The sequence below is a fragment of the Mercurialis annua genome, linkage group LG7 (genome assembly GCF_937616625.2).
Source record: "Mercurialis annua linkage group LG7, ddMerAnnu1.2, whole genome shotgun sequence".
Classification (NCBI taxonomy): Eukaryota; Viridiplantae; Streptophyta; class Magnoliopsida; order Malpighiales; family Euphorbiaceae; genus Mercurialis; species Mercurialis annua.
The window spans coordinates 49,348,296-49,366,496 of NC_065576.1; the positions used below are offsets into that span (position 1 = coordinate 49,348,296).

An 18,201-nucleotide genomic window follows, 5' to 3' on the forward strand; every position below is an offset into this window, starting at 1 on the left:
TATTACGAAAAGATATATAATTAAGTATTTTTTTTAACTAAAAAGTATAAGTCAGTATTTATTTTATTTTGCGATAAAATTAGCGACTTTTTTAAAAATGGTGATCTCCTTAAAAAATAATTCGATAAATTAATAATTATTTTTTAATAATTTAAATTTTAATATTTTTTATGTAACTTTAGAATTACTCGATGATCCAGAAAATTTAATATATATGATAGATCTATGTCATAGCGAAAATGACAAATGAATGGTGGCTATAATTTTGATTTCTTTTTCTCTTTCTATGGCTAAACAAACATATAGTACAATTATAATTGGCAAAAAAACAAAAGAAAAAGAAAAGTTGAAAGGAGGGTATCTCAGTAAATCTGTTCAATTTGTAGTCATTGATAGATCCAAGAACAAGAAGTACTAGATTCATACATATTCCTTTCATTCCGATATTATTAAAAATAAGAGATGATTACCTCTGATATTTGATTAAATTAACTATTAATCCCATTCTGTTAATTAACTCAATTATTTGACTTAATAAAAGATTTTAATTGTCAAAAATATAGTTTGTTTAAACCGTCAAACTTATTTTTTTTAAATCCATAAAATACCATGAATTACTAAATTTAAATAATTTGTAAATAAATGAAACAAAACATATCATCAAATTCATTATAAATCATAGATTTGTTTTACAATTCTATGAATTTGTAAATTTTTTTAAAAGAAAAATAAGTTCATGAAACAAGTTAATATTTTAATTTTAACAAAAAAACTTTGTAACTGACAAAAAGGAGTACTAGTTAGTTTAATCAAACATCAGAAGATAAACAATTGACTTCTTAAAAAATTACGGGGTAACTAATAATTATAACTTAATGTCAGGGGATAAATAGTAATTATCCCTAAAAATATTTTGAGATCTAAAAATAGCTTATAATAAATAGTTGTTCATCTTGTCATTAATTTTTTTTTAAAATATAGATATAAAATTCATAGTTTAACTTTTTTATTTTAATATTTATATCATTGTTCATTTCAAAATTTATACTTTATAAATTTACTCACCTTTAAAACTTTCATTACAATTTTGCTCACTTTATAACAATTGAATTAATTGTATAAAGAAATCATGACATTTCTTTTTTCTTTTTAAATCCGTCACCGAATTAAAATTTGGTGTATTTGTGTTAACTAAATCCTTCACTCAATCGAAATGAGTTGAAGATGGTCTCACCAGCAGTCGTATAATCTCCTTTCAGCATATCAATTCTTTTATTTTGAAAAATATATAAGAAAGAATATAAATAAAAAAATTACCAAATTACACACATATAATTAGGCATAATCACTCAAAAACCCCTCACCTTTAAACTTTTTTTCAATTTCACCCCGACGTTGAAAATTTGTCAATTTTACCCACTATTAAATTTTCCGTTTTCAATTGTACCCCAATATTTTAATTTTTGTTAATTTTTTTACTTAAATGATGAAATCATTCAATTAATTAAGTCTAAACATGAAATTAAATTCTTTTTTATTCAAAAAAGTACAAATAAGTCCTTTATTTTTAAAAACTAACTAAAAACCATAATCAAATTAACACTAATTTAAATTCTTAATTAATTTAACTAAATTTAAATAAATTTTAAAAATATACAATTAATATATGCGAGACATGTAGAATGTTTTAAACAAATTTCCAAACGCAAAAGACGTTAATTTAATTTTTCAGGGTACAATTGAAACACAAAAATGCAAAATAGGATAAAATTGACAAATTTTCAACGTCAGGGTATGATTGAAAAGGGGCTAAAAGGTCGGGGTTTTTTAAGACATTAGGCCCATATAATTATAATAACTCTTTTACGTATAATTATAGAGAGAGTGATCCCAATAGCTAATATGCCAATGTACATATCATAAGCATCATGAAACAATTAAAAGAAAATACTGTTAATGTGAATCAATGATAATCAGATTTAATTATCATACAATGCCTCTTAGGCTCTCACCTATGTATTACACAAATCATCATAATATATACTTATATATACCAACGTAAACATAAATTAATGTAATATCCTATTAAATATTTGTCTTTTTTTTCAAAATAAAAAAAAAATAACAAACATATACATATAAATAAATATTATATGCGTATATATTTGTATATATATCTAATGATGACACAGGCCAGTAAATTATAAAATTAGCCTCCAAAATTAATTGAATAATAATAAATTAAATCAACGCATAAGAGGAACAATCGACAAGGCGTTATCAACCATGTGTTCAAGGATCATATTAGCCCTAGTAAGAGGACTTTTCTCATCCATTTCTTCAAATGCATCATCACAAGTTGAGTAATAGCTAATAACAGCTGAGAGATTCGTCGTAAGCGTAGCTTTATCGCCTTTTCTCAAATTTCTGATCGAATCCTGAAGATCTGAAATCGCATCATCGTAATTTTCTCTGCAAATGTCATAATTTTCGTTACGACGCATTTTTCTTGACATTACTATGGCAGATTTGGTTTTAAAAATAGCACGTTTTATTGAAGCTTCAATCGCTTTTCTTGGATCGGAAATTCCCCTTAGAGTTGCTCTGCAGAGCGGCTTGTAACTTGCAGATCGACATAAATCGCGTCTTGTGGATTTCGCCTGACTTTCGGTTACTAGGAGGACGAGAAAAATTAATGCTGCGAGAAAGACCGTTGAGAAGGAGATATGATATTTCATAGTTATTATATATTTATCGATGAGATTAGTGATTTTTAATTATTTTTGACAATATTTCCTACTCATGGCCTCCTCCCTGCATGCACAGGAGGCTTTTTTTTATGATTATTTGACTGAACATTTTTTCAGAGAATTGGGGTTAGTATTTATGCATGTTGAAGAGGTGGTTAATTAGCTATTTTTGTAGAAATTTAAAATTTGTGGATAAGTTTGATCGAGCTAGGTAGTTAGAAAATTTCTAATTTTAGGATTAATTCATTGACTTTTTATTTTTGTTTTGAATTTCTGATGGAAAATTAACATTTACTGTTTTAATAACTGGTCTTTTGTGAGTTGATCTGTGTCAACTCATTTTCCTTTATTTTGTGATGTTCTCCTTGATTGTAGTTAGCGTTTTAATTTTGAAAGCAATTTGTCTCAATTTTCAGTTTATAATCAACTAAGTCCAAAATTATATTTATTATACATCAGCCCCTTAAATTTGTTAATTTTGATCAATAACTCAAATTTATCAATTTTTATCAGCTTAACCAAACAGATTATAAAATGAAATTTTTAACAACTATCAACTTAACGTAACAGAGTATAAAATGAATTTTTAAATGCAGAAATATACGTGAATTGCTTCGTCTTGAGGCAAAGCAAATTCTGACAATATCTGATTTATTTCCATATGCGCTGACTGTCACAAACTCTATTGAACTTACATGATTCATTGAACTTACATGCCATTCCTTACGATGGCAGTAATTCCAAGATTGTCACTTCTGGAAAACAATTTAAGTCCTGCAAATCTATTGTTTTCTTAGAAGACTTATGTATTTTTATTTATCTAATCTCTCTAAAAGTTTATTATTCAATATTTTTTTATTATTTTCTTTTATTTAATATATCCTTTTATAGCCGGAAGTTTGTAACTCGATCACTATTAAGTGATTTATAATTTTTATAATGATAAAAAACACCTATACTTTAGAATTCTATATTTATAAATTTTATTTATTTGGTCGTTTTTTAAATTCGGTCTCATGCGCGTTTTATAGCAGGTGTAATGCATGTTTCTTTTCTGTTTAAAGGAGTATGTAAAATTTAAAATAAATTAAATACAAAACTGAAATATAGATTATTTTTTATAATAAGACCATATGAATAAAATTTTAAAAATACATAGGCCTAAAAATGGGTTTAGCCTTTTCTGTTTTTAAAAGACACTAAAAAATTAGTTAAAACAAAAATGTTACCCATCTGATATTTCATCAGAATCAATTTTAATTGATATTAATTTTCTTTTTATTTTAAGTGATAATTCTTATTTATATTTTTTATTCTGTTCAATTAATTAATATTTTTTCAAAAAAGAGATGCATTTAAAATATTTTTAAAGATATAAAATTAAATTAAACAATTTTTTAATATTATAAAAAATATATATTTTTAATTTAATTGGAGAAAATTTTACTTAACTTCATCTAAGATATGAAATCATTAAAGAATAATATGATAGACTAACTGATTATTTATATCAATCAATGAACGGGCCCAATGCAAAAAAAATGCATGTTGGGTCTTCAAAAAAGTTCGAATTATTTTGATAATAATTAGTTTGATCCATTTTACTGAGAAGGTGTACGGTTCGAGTCCATATAGTCCTAAACAAAAAGAAACTTAACAAAAATAACCCAAACTCGCTTATATAATAGAATAATTATCTCAATAGTTTGAAATAATACAGTGATCGTTATATTTTATATTTTTATTATCCGTAAATGATGGAACGCCACCACAAAATTAATGTCAAAGTTTATATCGACGATATCAACTTAAAAAATATTGACATCTTCATTATTATTAATAAAAATGTATGTTTTTTATAATTCTATAAAATTTTAAAAAAATATTTTTTATATTTTTAATATTCTTTTCCTTTTAAATTATTTGAAGTACTTTTGTTCTAAATTATAAACATTCAATTATTACTTAAATGAATAGATGCTATCTATAGTCTTTATAATTATAATATATTTTTTAAAATCACTTTATAATATAAATTCACTATTTTCTAAATAAGCTATTTTTTAAAAATATTTATATTTGTCTTAGATTATCGATGAATTGAAACGGAAATATATTATATTTTACGAGTTTCTATAAAAAAATCATGTATGAAATTAGTAGATTAATATAATCTAAATCATAAGAAACTATAATTTTAAAAAGTTGATGGACTCTCACCTTATTTATTTTAATTATTTTCACCCTTCAATCTCTGTTATCCTCTTCAAATATAAAAAAAATCATCATCACTAATTTTTCACCATCGATTCCAATTGTAACTGTTTAGAAAATTTATTTAACCTATAGTATTTTAAAATTTTGAAGGAGTCAAATGACCTTTTATAATAGATAAATTGTTATGTCGTTTGCTCAAAAATATTAAAAATAATGTTGTTTGGTCTAAAAATAGCTACATTCAACGACAGATCGTCCAACTCCCTAAATTTTTGTCTTCCTAAGTAAAATTCCTAACTCTGCTACTACTACTAGAAAGCCTTTTCTTGTGGAATTAGCTTATATGGCAACCGAAACCCTAAAAATTGCATATCAAATTTACTAACACATTAAAAAATTTAGTTAGTTTCATAAAAAAAAAAGTTAATTAATTTAGTAAAAATCTAACTACCTATAATATCTTATTAAATAATTAATGCATTCATTTTTCCAATTTATTTTTATTAAATAATAATTGAAAAAAAAACTCATAGAATATAAGGTTATTTTTAATATTAAAATTTTCAAAAATCATTAACTATGTTGTTTTCAAAGCCATAATAAATTTAAACTAGTTAACTAAAATTAATTTATTTGGAGTAATTTTAAAAATGAAAACAAACTTATAATTTGGAATACCCAAAAAAAAATTATTTTTTGTGGACGGAAGAGAGTAATAATTTAATTCAAAGTTTAACCAAGATATTAATTAATGTGGATCATAATTTTGAGCAAACAACATATATATATAATTATTATAAAAAAATACAATTATGGGGTAATCTGACCCAAAAAATGAAGAGTTTTGGGATTAGTTGCTCAAAAAAGTAAAAATTGAGTTAAGTGACATATTCTCATAAGTTCGGAGGGGCGTCGACTCTTTCTTCGTAATGAATTTAACATTTAATTCAGCGTTTAACAAAGAGATTAATTAATGTGGATCATAAATTCGAGCAAACAACATATATATAATAAATTTCTGTTGCGAATAATAAAAACTTCTGATTGCAAAGTACAATTAAAAGAGAATAACTCATCCAAATCTCCGATCAAGAAAATAAAAAGAGATTAAACTCAAATCCATTTTTTAATCCACATTTGACATTCCAATTAATTATGCTTTTTCATAAATAGATAAGCAAGTATCTGCAGTAAATTTAAAAAGATTATTCTTCTTAGTGAACGGAGAAACTGAATCTTCCTCAGAATAAGCATCCTGACATGCCTCCATTGAAGATATTACACCGGAAAGCTTTGTCTGAGCGCTCGCCTTATCACCATCCTTAATATGTTTAAGAGCTTCTTTAAGATCAGAAATTGAATCATCATAATCCTTCAAACATAGCTCCACATTTTCATTTGTGCCACCTTTTTTGCCCGCCTTCTTTTTCGCTCCTTCGATTTCTTTAATTAATTTGTTAATAATGGATTCCGTAGCTTCTATTGCGTCGCTCATTCCTTTTACGAGTGACTCGCAGAGCCGAGGATCGCTTGCGCCCGAACATAATTCGATTGCCGTGGTTTGTTTGCTGCAGGCTGAAATAGCTATGGCTATTGTAAGAAGAATTGTAGAGAATGAGAATTTTAAATTTATTCTGGCCATAATGTTTTTGCTACGAGAAATTTAGATTTTATTTTGGTGATTTTATATAAAGGGTTGTTTCTAGTTTTTATTCTTTTTTAGTAAATTATGTTATTTTTGTTGGGGTTTTGAAACTTCCAAAAATGAATGGATGGTAGTATAGTAGTAATAACCAATTAGTTAGAATGGTTTATTTTGGATAAGTTTACGTTAACAATAGCTAGGGAAACTTTTCTTTATTTTCAGTTTACGTTGTTCATTGAATAAACTAATGGACGATTAATAGGCATCAGGCATGAGAATATTATATAAGGAGGTTCTAATAAAAAGCATTAGGGTCGGATTGAAGAGATAGGGGTAGATGGTCCTTGTACAAAATTAATAAATTTGAGGCTTTTGAAAAAGTATAAATAAATAGGCCAATTTTAGAAAATGAGTACATTATTCAGATTATTTAATATTTTAAAAATGTATTCAAAAAATATTTATTGCAAAATTAAAAAAAAAAACATGATTTAATTTGTTGCTTTAATTTATTGTTAATTATATGTAAAATATAACATGATTTGAGTTTTAATCGAATTTTTCAAATTTTATAGTCAAATTACTATAATTTCTAATCCAATAAATTCCTAAACCCGCAGAATAAATAATTTCTGAAATATAACATGATTTGAGTGTGATCGAATTTTTCAAATTTTGTAGTCAAATTACTACTATAATTTTTAATCCAGTAAATTTCTAAACCCGCAGAATTGCATGTCAGTGTTTTAAAGAATCAACTGCAAACTAACAAAGTGGACCAGAAGAACCAAATTTTTCTGGTAAATTTAGTTGGTCTAGCTAGAACTCTGATAAAGACAATTAATCATTTTATTAAAATAAGTATAATTAATTTTATTGTAATGAATTATGAAATAAATTATTAATGTAGATGAAATTTAATTTATAGAAACCTATTCTACAAGTTAAAAGGATTGAAATGATCCTTTGCTTATTTCATATTTTTGGATTGATAGTCTGATAGAGATAGAAATAGATATTAATTCAAACAAAAAATAGCCTTTGAATATTCCAAAACCTCAACTTTGTCAAAAGATTCCCTTTGGAATCATACTGAATATTCCAACCCAAATCATTTAAATTCAATAACACTGTTGGCTACTAAATGACTAAACAGCCCTTGATTGACCTTCAACCGACTCTTATGTTTGTGTTTTTGTGTTCGCCCGGAAATTTCCAAACTCTCAATAGCCAATGAATTTTGTTTCCGAGAACAATTTGTTAGCTAGTATTTCCATCATCAAGCCGATAGTGAGCAGTAGGCCAGCAGTGATGAAATTGAATGGCTAAAGTATCTATTACCAGCTCAATGAATGAGATTCTTGGAATTTTTCAGTTAGTCCAAAGCCAATGACGCTACAATTTTGGTTTATTTCCCCATCTCATTTTCAATTTTTTAATCTTAACCATGGTCTAATAGCCACCGTCATTAGAAATACTGCCAATAAATCGACAGTTCATAATTCTGCATGGCGAACTGGTTTGCGCGAGTAATTTTTAGTTTATAATTATGCGTGGCAAACCGGGTCCTTATGAGTATTTTTCCACCATCAGACATCAAATTCAAAATTTATGTTGAAATTTCTTCCATCCTATCTCTTAACGTCTCTTTCTTGTGTTCAGAATTCTTTTAAAATTTCAAAATTTTAAATTTATTTTAATGTTTTCGGTGCAATATAGCTCAACATTCTTGTATTTCTAACTTTCAAAGATTTTTATTGGCACTTCCATTCTCTTTTTTATTCTCTTACAGAGAGATAGAACATAAAACTCACAAATTTCTTGTTCTTGATTTTCTAAAATTTGAAATATGGGAGAAGAATCTGCTAAAACGGAACAAAAATTTGCTATTCCGGTGGATTCCGAGAATAAAGCGACGGAATTCAGATTATTCTCTGTAGCAGCGCCGCACATGAGAGCTTTTCACTTATCTTGGGTTTCTTTTTTTTCTTGTTTCGTTTCAACTTTTGCTGCTCCGCCGTTAATTCCGATCATACGCGACAATCTGAACCTTACAGCTTCAGACATAGGCAATGCCGGTATCGCATCAGTTTCCGGTGCAGTCTTGGCAAGACTCGCCATGGGAACAGCTTGTGATCTTTTTGGACCCCGTCTCGCTTCTGCTTCACTGATACTCCTCACAGCACCGGCAGTTTACTTCACTTCACTCGTCTCCTCGCCGGTTTCGTTTCTCCTGGTAAGATTCTTCACCGGATTTTCTTTAGCCACTTTTGTCTCCACACAATTCTGGATGAGCTCCATGTTTTCCACGCCGGTGGTCGCCACTGCTAATGGCGTTGCCGGCGGATGGGGAAATCTCGGAGGCGGTGCAACGCAGTTGATTATGCCGATTGTTTTCAGCCTGATCCGAGACATCGGAGTTGTGAAATTCTCAGCTTGGAGACTTGCTTTTTTCGTTCCGGCTTTGTTTCAAACTCTGTCAGCTTTTGCTGTATTAATATTCGGTCAGGATTTTCCTGACGGAAACTTTAAAGAATTACAAAAATCAGGAGAGAAACCGAAGGATAAATTCTCGAATGTTTTTTACAACGGAGTGACAAATTACAGGGGGTGGATTCTAGCATTTACTTACGGATACTGTTTCGGAGTCGAATTAACGGTAGATAATATAATAGCGGAATATTTTTACGACAGGTTTAATCTGAAACTTCATACAGCAGGAATTATTGCTGCAAGTTTCGGGTTAGCAAATTTAATTTCGAGACCAGCCGGCGGGTTTATCTCTGATGCGGTAGCGAAGAGATTCGGAATGAGAGGGAGATTATGGGCTTTGTGGATAGTTCAGACATTAGGAGGAGTGTTCTGTATATTTCTGGGAAGAGTTGGATCTTTGAGTGCTTCCATTGTTGTTATGATTGCTTTTTCTTTCTTCTGTCAAGCTGCTTGTGGGATGACTTTTGGTGTTGTTCCTTTTGTCTCAAGGAGGTAATTTTTCTTCTACTTTCATCATTTTTCACATAATTTATTTTTAATAAAAAAATTCTTCGGCTGTTTACACAAATATCTATTTTCAGTTAAATATTTATAAAAATACGCTTTAATATTTTCTATTGTAAAAATACGCTCTTGGTATATTATTGATAGATCGGAAAAAGAGCGTATTTTTACAAAATAAAAAATTAAAAAAAGTTATATTTGTAATAGCAAAAAGTCAAATCGTATTTTTACAAAAAAATCCAAAAAATTCATTTTTCTTGGATGATTAAAATTTGTTTGCTAGATACTTTAGGTTGTACCAAAATTTGCCGACAGTTATATTTTGGTGTTTCTTTTTTATTTTTGGATAACTTTTTTAAAAAAATTATCTTTATAATTTATTCCGATAAAAAGTGCATTTTCATTGTTTTCTTATTTCAATATTTCTTCTGTTAGCGTTTTTATTTCCTTGCACATAGGGGAACTTTAAACTAGAGGTTATGCATTTAGTTCGAATGGAACAAAACCGAACTCAAATTTCATTAATTTAAAAATAAACAAAATCATTTTCAAAGTTCTAAAATAAGTTCAGTAAAATTGAACCAAACTAGACAGTTTGGTTAGGATGAGCTCATCCTGAAGTCATTGTTCTATTGTTTTTTGTTTAATTTAATCCTTGACAAATTTTTAAATTTAAATGATTCTTTAACGATTTATTTTGTATACATGTGATCCTTTTAAACATAAAACGTTTAAGGACCAAATGAAATAAAAGCTAATAGTATAAGAAATTTATGATGAGTTTAGCCTTTTTGTTAATTTTTTTGTTAAATTCAATTTAGGTTGGTTTTTGCATACTCTAGTCATACATAGGTCAAATGTTAATCAAGTAACTTTAAGATAGGACCTCCAGATTTGAAATATCTCAATTTGAAACCCTAGTTAGAGGATTAATTATTTTATGCAACAAATATCAATAATAGTAACTGTTAGTGTTATGTAGTATACTAAAGTAGCACATTTCGTTGTATTGGATAATTTCTCTGGATAGAATTAATTTCCAAAACAATTATATTTTGCAAGAATACATGTTAGTTGAACTTGATTGTTTCTGCGGCAAATTGCATGTGCATGGTCGTTTGATGAGGTCTTAAATTCGAGTCTCGCTTTATTGAGCACCAGCTTTCCTGCTAACACTTAATAAAGATATTTATAGTTGAGTGTCAGCTTTCGTGCTGTCGATTTATAGTTGAGCATCAGCTTTTCCGTGAATTAGTATGCGAAAAACCTGAAATATCATAATTGATAATGCTTATAATTTATTTTTTTTATCGTTATAACTAGATAAACAAAATCTGATATCTTACATTTTCAGGTCATTAGGGGTGATATCAGGAATGACAGGAGGAGGAGGAAATGTGGGAGCAGTTCTGACACAATTAATATTCTTCAAAGGATCAAAATACTCAAAAGAAACAGGAATTACTCTGATGGGTATCATGATCATTTGTTGCACTCTTCCAATTTGTTTAATATATTTCCCACAATGGGGCGGTATGTTTTTCGGTCCATCTTCTTCAGAATTTACTACAGAAGAACATTATTACATGTCAGAATGGAATACTGATGAGAAAGATCAAGGATTGCATTTAGCCAGCATTAAATTTGCTGATAATAGCAGAAGTGAAAGATGTAAGAAAATTACATTCTTAAACCATGTCTGATAATGATTACACTTTGATTTTGGAATGTGGGTGTCTAGAAATCCTGAAAATTTCAGGTTTTAGATATTCGATTGCTAGAATTTGGAAAGTTGTGAAAATGTTAGTAATTGGATCAGATAGTTTCATGTCTGCCTACTATGTATTTTAATGATATGTCTGTATAATTATAGTCCGACTTGAATCTAAAATAGTATATGTTCGATATTTAGGGGTTTACATTGGGTTTGATTTTGAATCTAATTGAACTAAATCAAAAAAAAATTAGCTAAATCAAACTAAATTTTTGAGGAATTATAATTTTTTTAATCAAACTAATCAGTTTGGTTAATATATTTGGTTTTATTTTATTTTGTTATGTTACTTTAATTCGGTTTGTATATAAACCTAATTGAAATCGTTTTTGTCCAAAATAGAACCGAATCAAAAAAAATTATTTTTTAAAAATATAAATTAAACTAAATTTATCAATTTGGTCATTCGATTTAATATGATTGTTAATTTACATATCCGATTGATGCGGAGTTGAACTTAGGGCGGTTTGTTGATAAAAAAAAACAAGGGGGAATGACAGTAGACTGTGCCTGTTGTTTGTAATTATTTTGTCAAAATTCACTTAGGTATGAAAATGTGATCAACCTTTTTCAACGGTCCTTTTACTCATGAGAATGAACTTTTCATTTCTATGAAAATCAAATCAAAATTTGACTAAATATTTAATTAATAAATAAAAAAATTTATTTATCAAAAACAAAGTTAAAGATTAAATTATATAAAAAAATATTTATATTTTATTTAATATCAAATATTAATAAAAAAAAGAAAATACTAAATTTGATTTTAATTATAGAAATGTACATGCAGATCAAACCGAAGCGAATTAAAAAAAAATGAAAATCTAACCAAAATTTTAAGGATTATTTTTTTTCCAAAATAAATGGAACTGGTCATTTTGGTCCGTTTCTTTTGGTTTAGTTTGATGATCTTAATTCGTTTTATATTGGAACTTAACTTTAAATATTAATGTCCAAAACCTAACGGAATCAAACAATGAATTCGTTAAAATATCAAATCGAATCGAACCAAAACCAAAACCAAAACATTTTTTTTCAATCAAGCCGAACCAACATATTAAGAATGTTAATTTTTCAAATCGAACCAAAACTGCCAGTTTCGTCGGACTTTCAATTCAGTTGATTGTTTTGGCTCGATTTATTTTACAACTCAAAAAAGAAATTATATCCAACACTAAACGGAACTGAAATTCAATTTTTGATAATATCAAATCAAATAGTTAGATTTGGATTGATTATTTTGGCTTGGTTTATATAAGAATTTTTGAAAACAATTATGTCTAAAACTGAACCAAATTAAAAAAAATTCAAAACTAAATCGAATTGAACCGAATTAAAATTTTAGGTACAAATAATTTCCAAAATCTGGTCTGGTAGAAAACAATTTTTAAAAAGTAATTTTTGTTCTACAATAAACCGAACCAAAATTTCATATTTTTTCCAAAAACAAACCGAACCAATCAATAAAAATTTATATTTTTTTCATAATCGAACCGAACTAAAATTATCTATTTTGTTCGATGGAGAATCGAGCTAAAATTTTCTATTTTGTTCAATAACGAACCGAACCAAAATTTTATATTTTGTTCAATAATGAACAAACCAAAAATTTAATTTTTTTCGTACTGAACTAGACTTATCAGTTTAGTCAGGTTTTTGGTTCGATTATTTTAGTTTTTTTTATCAAATTGAACTAACAAATATGTCCAAATCCAAAACGAATTGAAACAACTAACTATTTTATAATATCAAACGAACCAAATTTAGTTTATTTTTTTGCACACTCTTAACTCTTATCTATTCTTATTCTTACACTAATATTTTAAATCAAACAATATATTTTTTTGAATTCTAAATCAAACAATATGAAAAATGATTATTTTTATTGTTGTTTTTTCTTCATTCATATTTTCACTCTGATTTTCATTCTTAATTTTGAACCAAACGCCTCCTCAAAAGATTTTATTTAAAAAAAAAATTATTGTCAAAATTAAGATTAATGTGATATGGGTGCCGATTTCAAACAATTTCAATTAAAGAATCAAGTAATGTTGACCTATATATTACCAAATCTTCCTTTGATTAGGCGCTTTCGAATATAAATATTAACCATAATATTACTAATTATACACATGAAGAACATGTGTAATTGTCTCAAAAGCAGAAAATAGGTCTTTATCATATTTGAAACAGAATATTTTCTTTAAAAAAAAAAGAATATTTGAAACAGAATAAAAACAACAGTGATATTAAGATAATAGAACCATTAATTGAAAAAAAATATTATACAACTGGTGTTTTATACTAGCTTCAATAACCAACTCATTTAGCTTACTGATTACTGATTAGTAATTAACTAATCATTACAAACGGATTACATTAGCTTACAGAGAAAGTTAGAACAAATTGCTCTCAAATTTCTTCTGTTTAAAAAACTAAATGATACGGTCCTTTTTATTTTTCTCAATGTTTTCTTCCATTTCAATTGGCAGTGAACTGAGTTGAAAAATTTAACTAAAAAACATTTAATATTAACATAATCTTTGAATTTATTTTTTGATAATTTTTTTTGATATAAATATAAATTATAAATTTATAAAAGCCAATGGTTTAATTATTTGTTCGTTTACTGGGGGAGCATTTATGTGAGGAACTGAACCCACGACCTTGGCAGTTTGCTGCCCAGCACTTATACCATTTGAGTTACAGCTCGTTGATTATTTTGCTTCATTTAGTTTTTAAAACTAAAAGAAATAATATTTTTTAAAAAAATAAAACTAATAAATAATTAAAAATTAAATTTTAGTCGTTAATTCATTAAATCTCATAATAACACGAATTTTGTTTGGACATATTAAAAATAGAAGTTTATAGATTAAATCGAAAAAATTTATATAGTTCTTTGAGTCAGTTGATCCTAACACCAAAAGATTTATATAGTTCTTTGAGTCAGTTGATGCTAACACTAAAATTAGTTGAAAAGACTAAACTGTTGACGGAAATACAAATGGAGAACTGTATCGTTTAATTTTTAAAAAGAGAGACAAAAATATGAATCATAACATATGAAATGACCTTAACTCCCTCCAACTTTTTAATATTGCTGAAATTAGCATAGAAAACTAATTATAGTGTTACAATAGCCCCTTCAACATTTAAAAATGCCTTCCCATATATATAATACATTGCAATTTGTCCCCCATGATGTGCAATTTCTGGTTCCATCACTGCATTGCATCGGTGATCCCTCAAACATGATCAAACAATAATCTTCATCTTACAAGTTGAAAAACAACACTGATTTCTTGATAGAATCAAAGGTTTACACATGCAAATTAACAAAATTTAACAAATATACCATATACACATAACTGAAAAAATTTATTGATGAAAAAAGTAATATAATTTTTTATATAAATATAAATAGTGGAAGAAGTGGTGGTTTTCCGTCAAAAAGGCAAACGCCACTCCCTCTAAATAATAATACAAAATTAATAGAAAAAAGGGAGAGGAAATTTGCACATAGAGAAGGATGTTATTCTTCTCCTTGCGAATCTTAAAGTTCACTTATTATATGACAATGAGCAATAAAAATCAATAATTCATCTAAAATTAAAATGGATCATTGAATTAGAAACTAAAATGTTATTTCCAAATAGAAAATTTATGATTTGTCATTTAACTGTTGATTAATAACTTTATTAATAAATTAAATTCATTTTTTAATTAAATTAGAAGAATTTTACAATAATTGATTTAATTTAAGCATGTGATCATTTAATGTTTTTGGACGAAACAATAAACAAGTTGCAATATACCACATCTTTGCTCACATAATATCAACTACATATATTCTTGAAAATATTAGATATAACGATTGTCCACCTCATCTCACACGTTTATAATTTTCTTTTAGTTCATAGTCACCATTATGTATACAACCCTATAAATTCATGCAACATTAATTCATTTTTCATTACTCTCCATATATTTTATATATTCTCATATTTCTATTGTAGCCATGGCAACAAGTTTTTCAGGGATGAATCTAGCAGAAGCTTACGTGATGGGGAAGTTACACAAGGAAAATATGAAGAAAGAAGCTGCAAAAGCAGGATTTGTTGCTGATTTTAATGAAAACAAAATCAAGAAATCTGGTGGTTCTTTCTTTAGGGTTTTCAAGAATGGCAGTTCTGCTAAAATCTATAATGCAGATCAAGATTATGGAAGAAACTAGCCCTAATTAATGTAATGGTGGTTGTTTTTATTTATTTATGTCAAGAAAATGCTGTTTTTTTAACAAAGAAAATGCTGTTTATTTCTATATTATATGCTAAAGAAATGTAGTTTAATTTGGTCTATGCTTTGTAATCTTTGTTTGATGAAGACAAAGAAATTGTATATCTTTTGTCACAATGAAATAATATGTTCTGAAGTTTATTGGTCAGGAGGTTAGGGATCTTTTTCTTGTACTAGTCCAATTTACGTGCTACGTACGCTTGATTTATTAAAGAGTCACGTTAGAGCTACATGCTACATAAAGTGACACTTATACAAAAAAAAAAGATTAGGATAGTTAAGCTTATGATAAGTAGTGACATGATTATAAAGGATATTACCAACCAACGGAGGTTAATTCAAGTGGTAAGCGGTTTGATATTGTTTACACCGGCCCAAATAATTATTGGATAGGAGCTTCATGTGGGCTTACAAGGGATTCGGGCCCAACGAAAAGTCTTTTAATTATTGCTTTTTCTTCTTATTAGGAATTTGTAACTCATTAGGAGTGTTTTATCTTTTAGAATTTTAGTCCTAATTGAATTAGGAGTCTTAGTTATGAGGAGCTATAAATAGCTCAGAGCTTCATTATTTTTGTATCAACAAATCAATCAATCAAAAACCAAGCCCAGTGCTTTTTATCCCGCAATCTCCGGATTGTTTTAATTTAGGAGTAGTTTTCGGTATTAATCTTGCCTGAGTCCGTGACTCCCAGATTATTATCTTTTAGATCACGTGGTTAAGTGTCTTTAACCAAACAAGCCCTGTGAATATCTGCATAGGTTCGTTAAAGTATCAAACCTCAAACCGATCCCGATTATAAATTCAAAGATTCGAGTCCGGAATATTTCCAGGCGAACATCTTTTGGCGACTCCACTGGGGACCAGTTTATGGTTAGCACAAAAACGGACTTTAAAGACGATTCCAGGCACGCTCGGTCTATACGCCGACAACAACGGAAGGAAGGTGACATAGTAGACGAATCAGATTCGGATAGAGCAGAAACCATGGCCAAGGACAAACAGGTGAACCAATCAAGCAAGGCGCCGAATACAACGGACGCCGAGGGGAGCCTACCTAAGGACAAGGTCGACGACGCGACCGATGACATGATGGACTACTCACGCCAGCTTCCTCCTTCTCGCCCTTCTTTATCACAGGCCGACTTCTCGGCCATGAGGGGCGAAATAGCGCAAGAGAACAAGCAAATGTTCGACGGTGCTATGCATCAGATGTCCGAAGTGATGAGGAACATCATGGCCGACCAAACGTCGGTCCAGAGGCAGATCCAAGGGAACTTAGATGGCCTCAACAAGGCAATGGAGAACCTAGGGCGATTATTCTCTGGGCAATCCGCGGCCGATCAAGGGCACAGAAGGGCCGAACAGAACCAAACACCGAGCCGTTTTGGTCAACCAGGTGGTTCGGCCGAACAACAACCCAACAAGATGGGGTATACATATGGTTCCGTTAAGCTCTTAACAAGGAACGAGGCCGAGTTCTCAGGAAGGGCCGATCATCCGGGAGCAAGCTCGTCCAACCCACAAGGCGAGGCTAGACCACAAGGGGAAGCTACTGGAGCCAACACCCAGGAGCCCAACACGGGCGAGCGATCGTACTCCGAGGGAGGCGATCCAAATATATACAATCAAGGGCAACTCGTGGACATGCTAGAAAGGCTCGGGGTGGACCTTCGACCTATGCCTCGCCCATCGTACATGAAACCGTATCCAGACTGGATCGACAAGTTATATCCTTTCCCAAGGGGGTATAAAGTGCCAGAGTTCAGCTTGTTTTCGGGCGAGGAGAAGGGCCAATCGACGGTTGAACATGTCGCCAGGTTTTCAGCCCAATGCGGCGAAGCAGCCGCTCACGATTTCTGGAAGCTCCGGCTTTTCGCCAGTTCTTTGACGAAAATGGCGTTCACATGGTACTCTAGATTGTCGCCCAATTCGGTGGACACATGGAAGGATCTCGAAATCCTCTTCCATGAAGAGTTTTACAGAGCACCACCTGATGTCACCCTAGCTGACCTCGCCCGAATCTCACAGCTACCGAGTGAGTCGGCAGAGAAGTATATCGGCCGATTTAGAAATCTCAGGACTAGGTGCTCCACCAAAATGTCAGAGGCCGATTGCGTACCTATGGTGGTAAGAGGGATGAGTTTCGCCATGAGGGAACACTTCGAGGGCCACAGGTTTCGTGACTTGTTCGAGCTAACGAACAGGGTGACGAGCTACGAAAGACTCCTCCAGGAAAAAGAACAGAGGAGAGGCGCATCTAAAGGGACCTATTACAAAGACCAGCTTGACGTGGCCTTGGTGTCCGATAGCGAGGATAGTGGTTCCGAGGATGAAGTCAACATGGCCGAATTTTTGGGAACAAAACCCCTGGAATGTTCGGCCTTGCGGAAGCCTGGCTTTGTTAAAAGGAATAAGACCGCGGTGGTACAAAAAGAGTATTCATTCGACTTGACTAAAGCCGACGACATATTCGATGCCCTGTTGAAAGATGGGCAGATTGCCCTAAGCGAAGGTCA

At 29.8% G+C, this 18,201-nt stretch overlaps 3 protein-coding genes across 3 annotated transcripts; 1 reads left to right on the forward strand and 2 right to left on the reverse strand.

Annotated features, from left to right (window-relative positions):
- Positions 1-2,197: 2,197 nt before the first annotated feature.
- LOC126655013 (putative pectinesterase/pectinesterase inhibitor 45) lies at positions 2,198-2,863 on the reverse strand. The gene has a single exon (XM_050349019.2). The coding sequence runs from the start codon at positions 2,736-2,738 to the stop codon at positions 2,247-2,249; it is 492 nt and encodes a 163-aa protein (XP_050204976.1). The 5' UTR covers positions 2,739-2,863; the 3' UTR covers positions 2,198-2,246.
- Positions 2,864-6,120: 3,257 nt separating this feature from the next.
- LOC126657308 (uncharacterized) lies at positions 6,121-6,609 on the reverse strand. The gene has a single exon (XM_050351977.1). It carries the CDS (start codon positions 6,607-6,609, stop codon positions 6,121-6,123), a length of 489 nt encoding a protein of 162 aa, XP_050207934.1.
- Positions 6,610-8,145: 1,536 nt separating this feature from the next.
- Positions 8,146-11,516, forward strand: LOC126654425 (high affinity nitrate transporter 2.5-like). The gene is made up of 2 exons (XM_050348262.2): positions 8,146-9,597; positions 10,964-11,516. Exons 1-2 carry the CDS (start codon positions 8,462-8,464, stop codon positions 11,310-11,312), a joined length of 1,485 nt encoding a protein of 494 aa, XP_050204219.1. The 5' UTR covers positions 8,146-8,461; the 3' UTR covers positions 11,313-11,516.
- Positions 11,517-18,201: the final 6,685 nt, after the last annotated feature.

Excerpts from the sequence above, each read along its gene's own strand:
- LOC126657308 (XM_050351977.1), bottom strand. The coding sequence starts at position 6,609 with ATGGCCAGAATAAATTTAAAATTCTCATTCTCTACAATTCTTCTTACA.
- LOC126655013 (XM_050349019.2), bottom strand. The coding sequence starts at position 2,738 with ATGAAATATCATATCTCCTTCTCAACGGTCTTTCTCGCAGCATTAATT.
- LOC126654425 (XM_050348262.2), top strand. The coding sequence starts at position 8,462 with ATGGGAGAAGAATCTGCTAAAACGGAACAAAAATTTGCTATTCCGGTG. Across the intron at positions 9,598-10,963 it reads GTTCCTTTTGTCTCAAGGAG|GTCATTAGGGGTGATATCAG; the intron begins GTAATTTTTCTT and ends TTACATTTTCAG.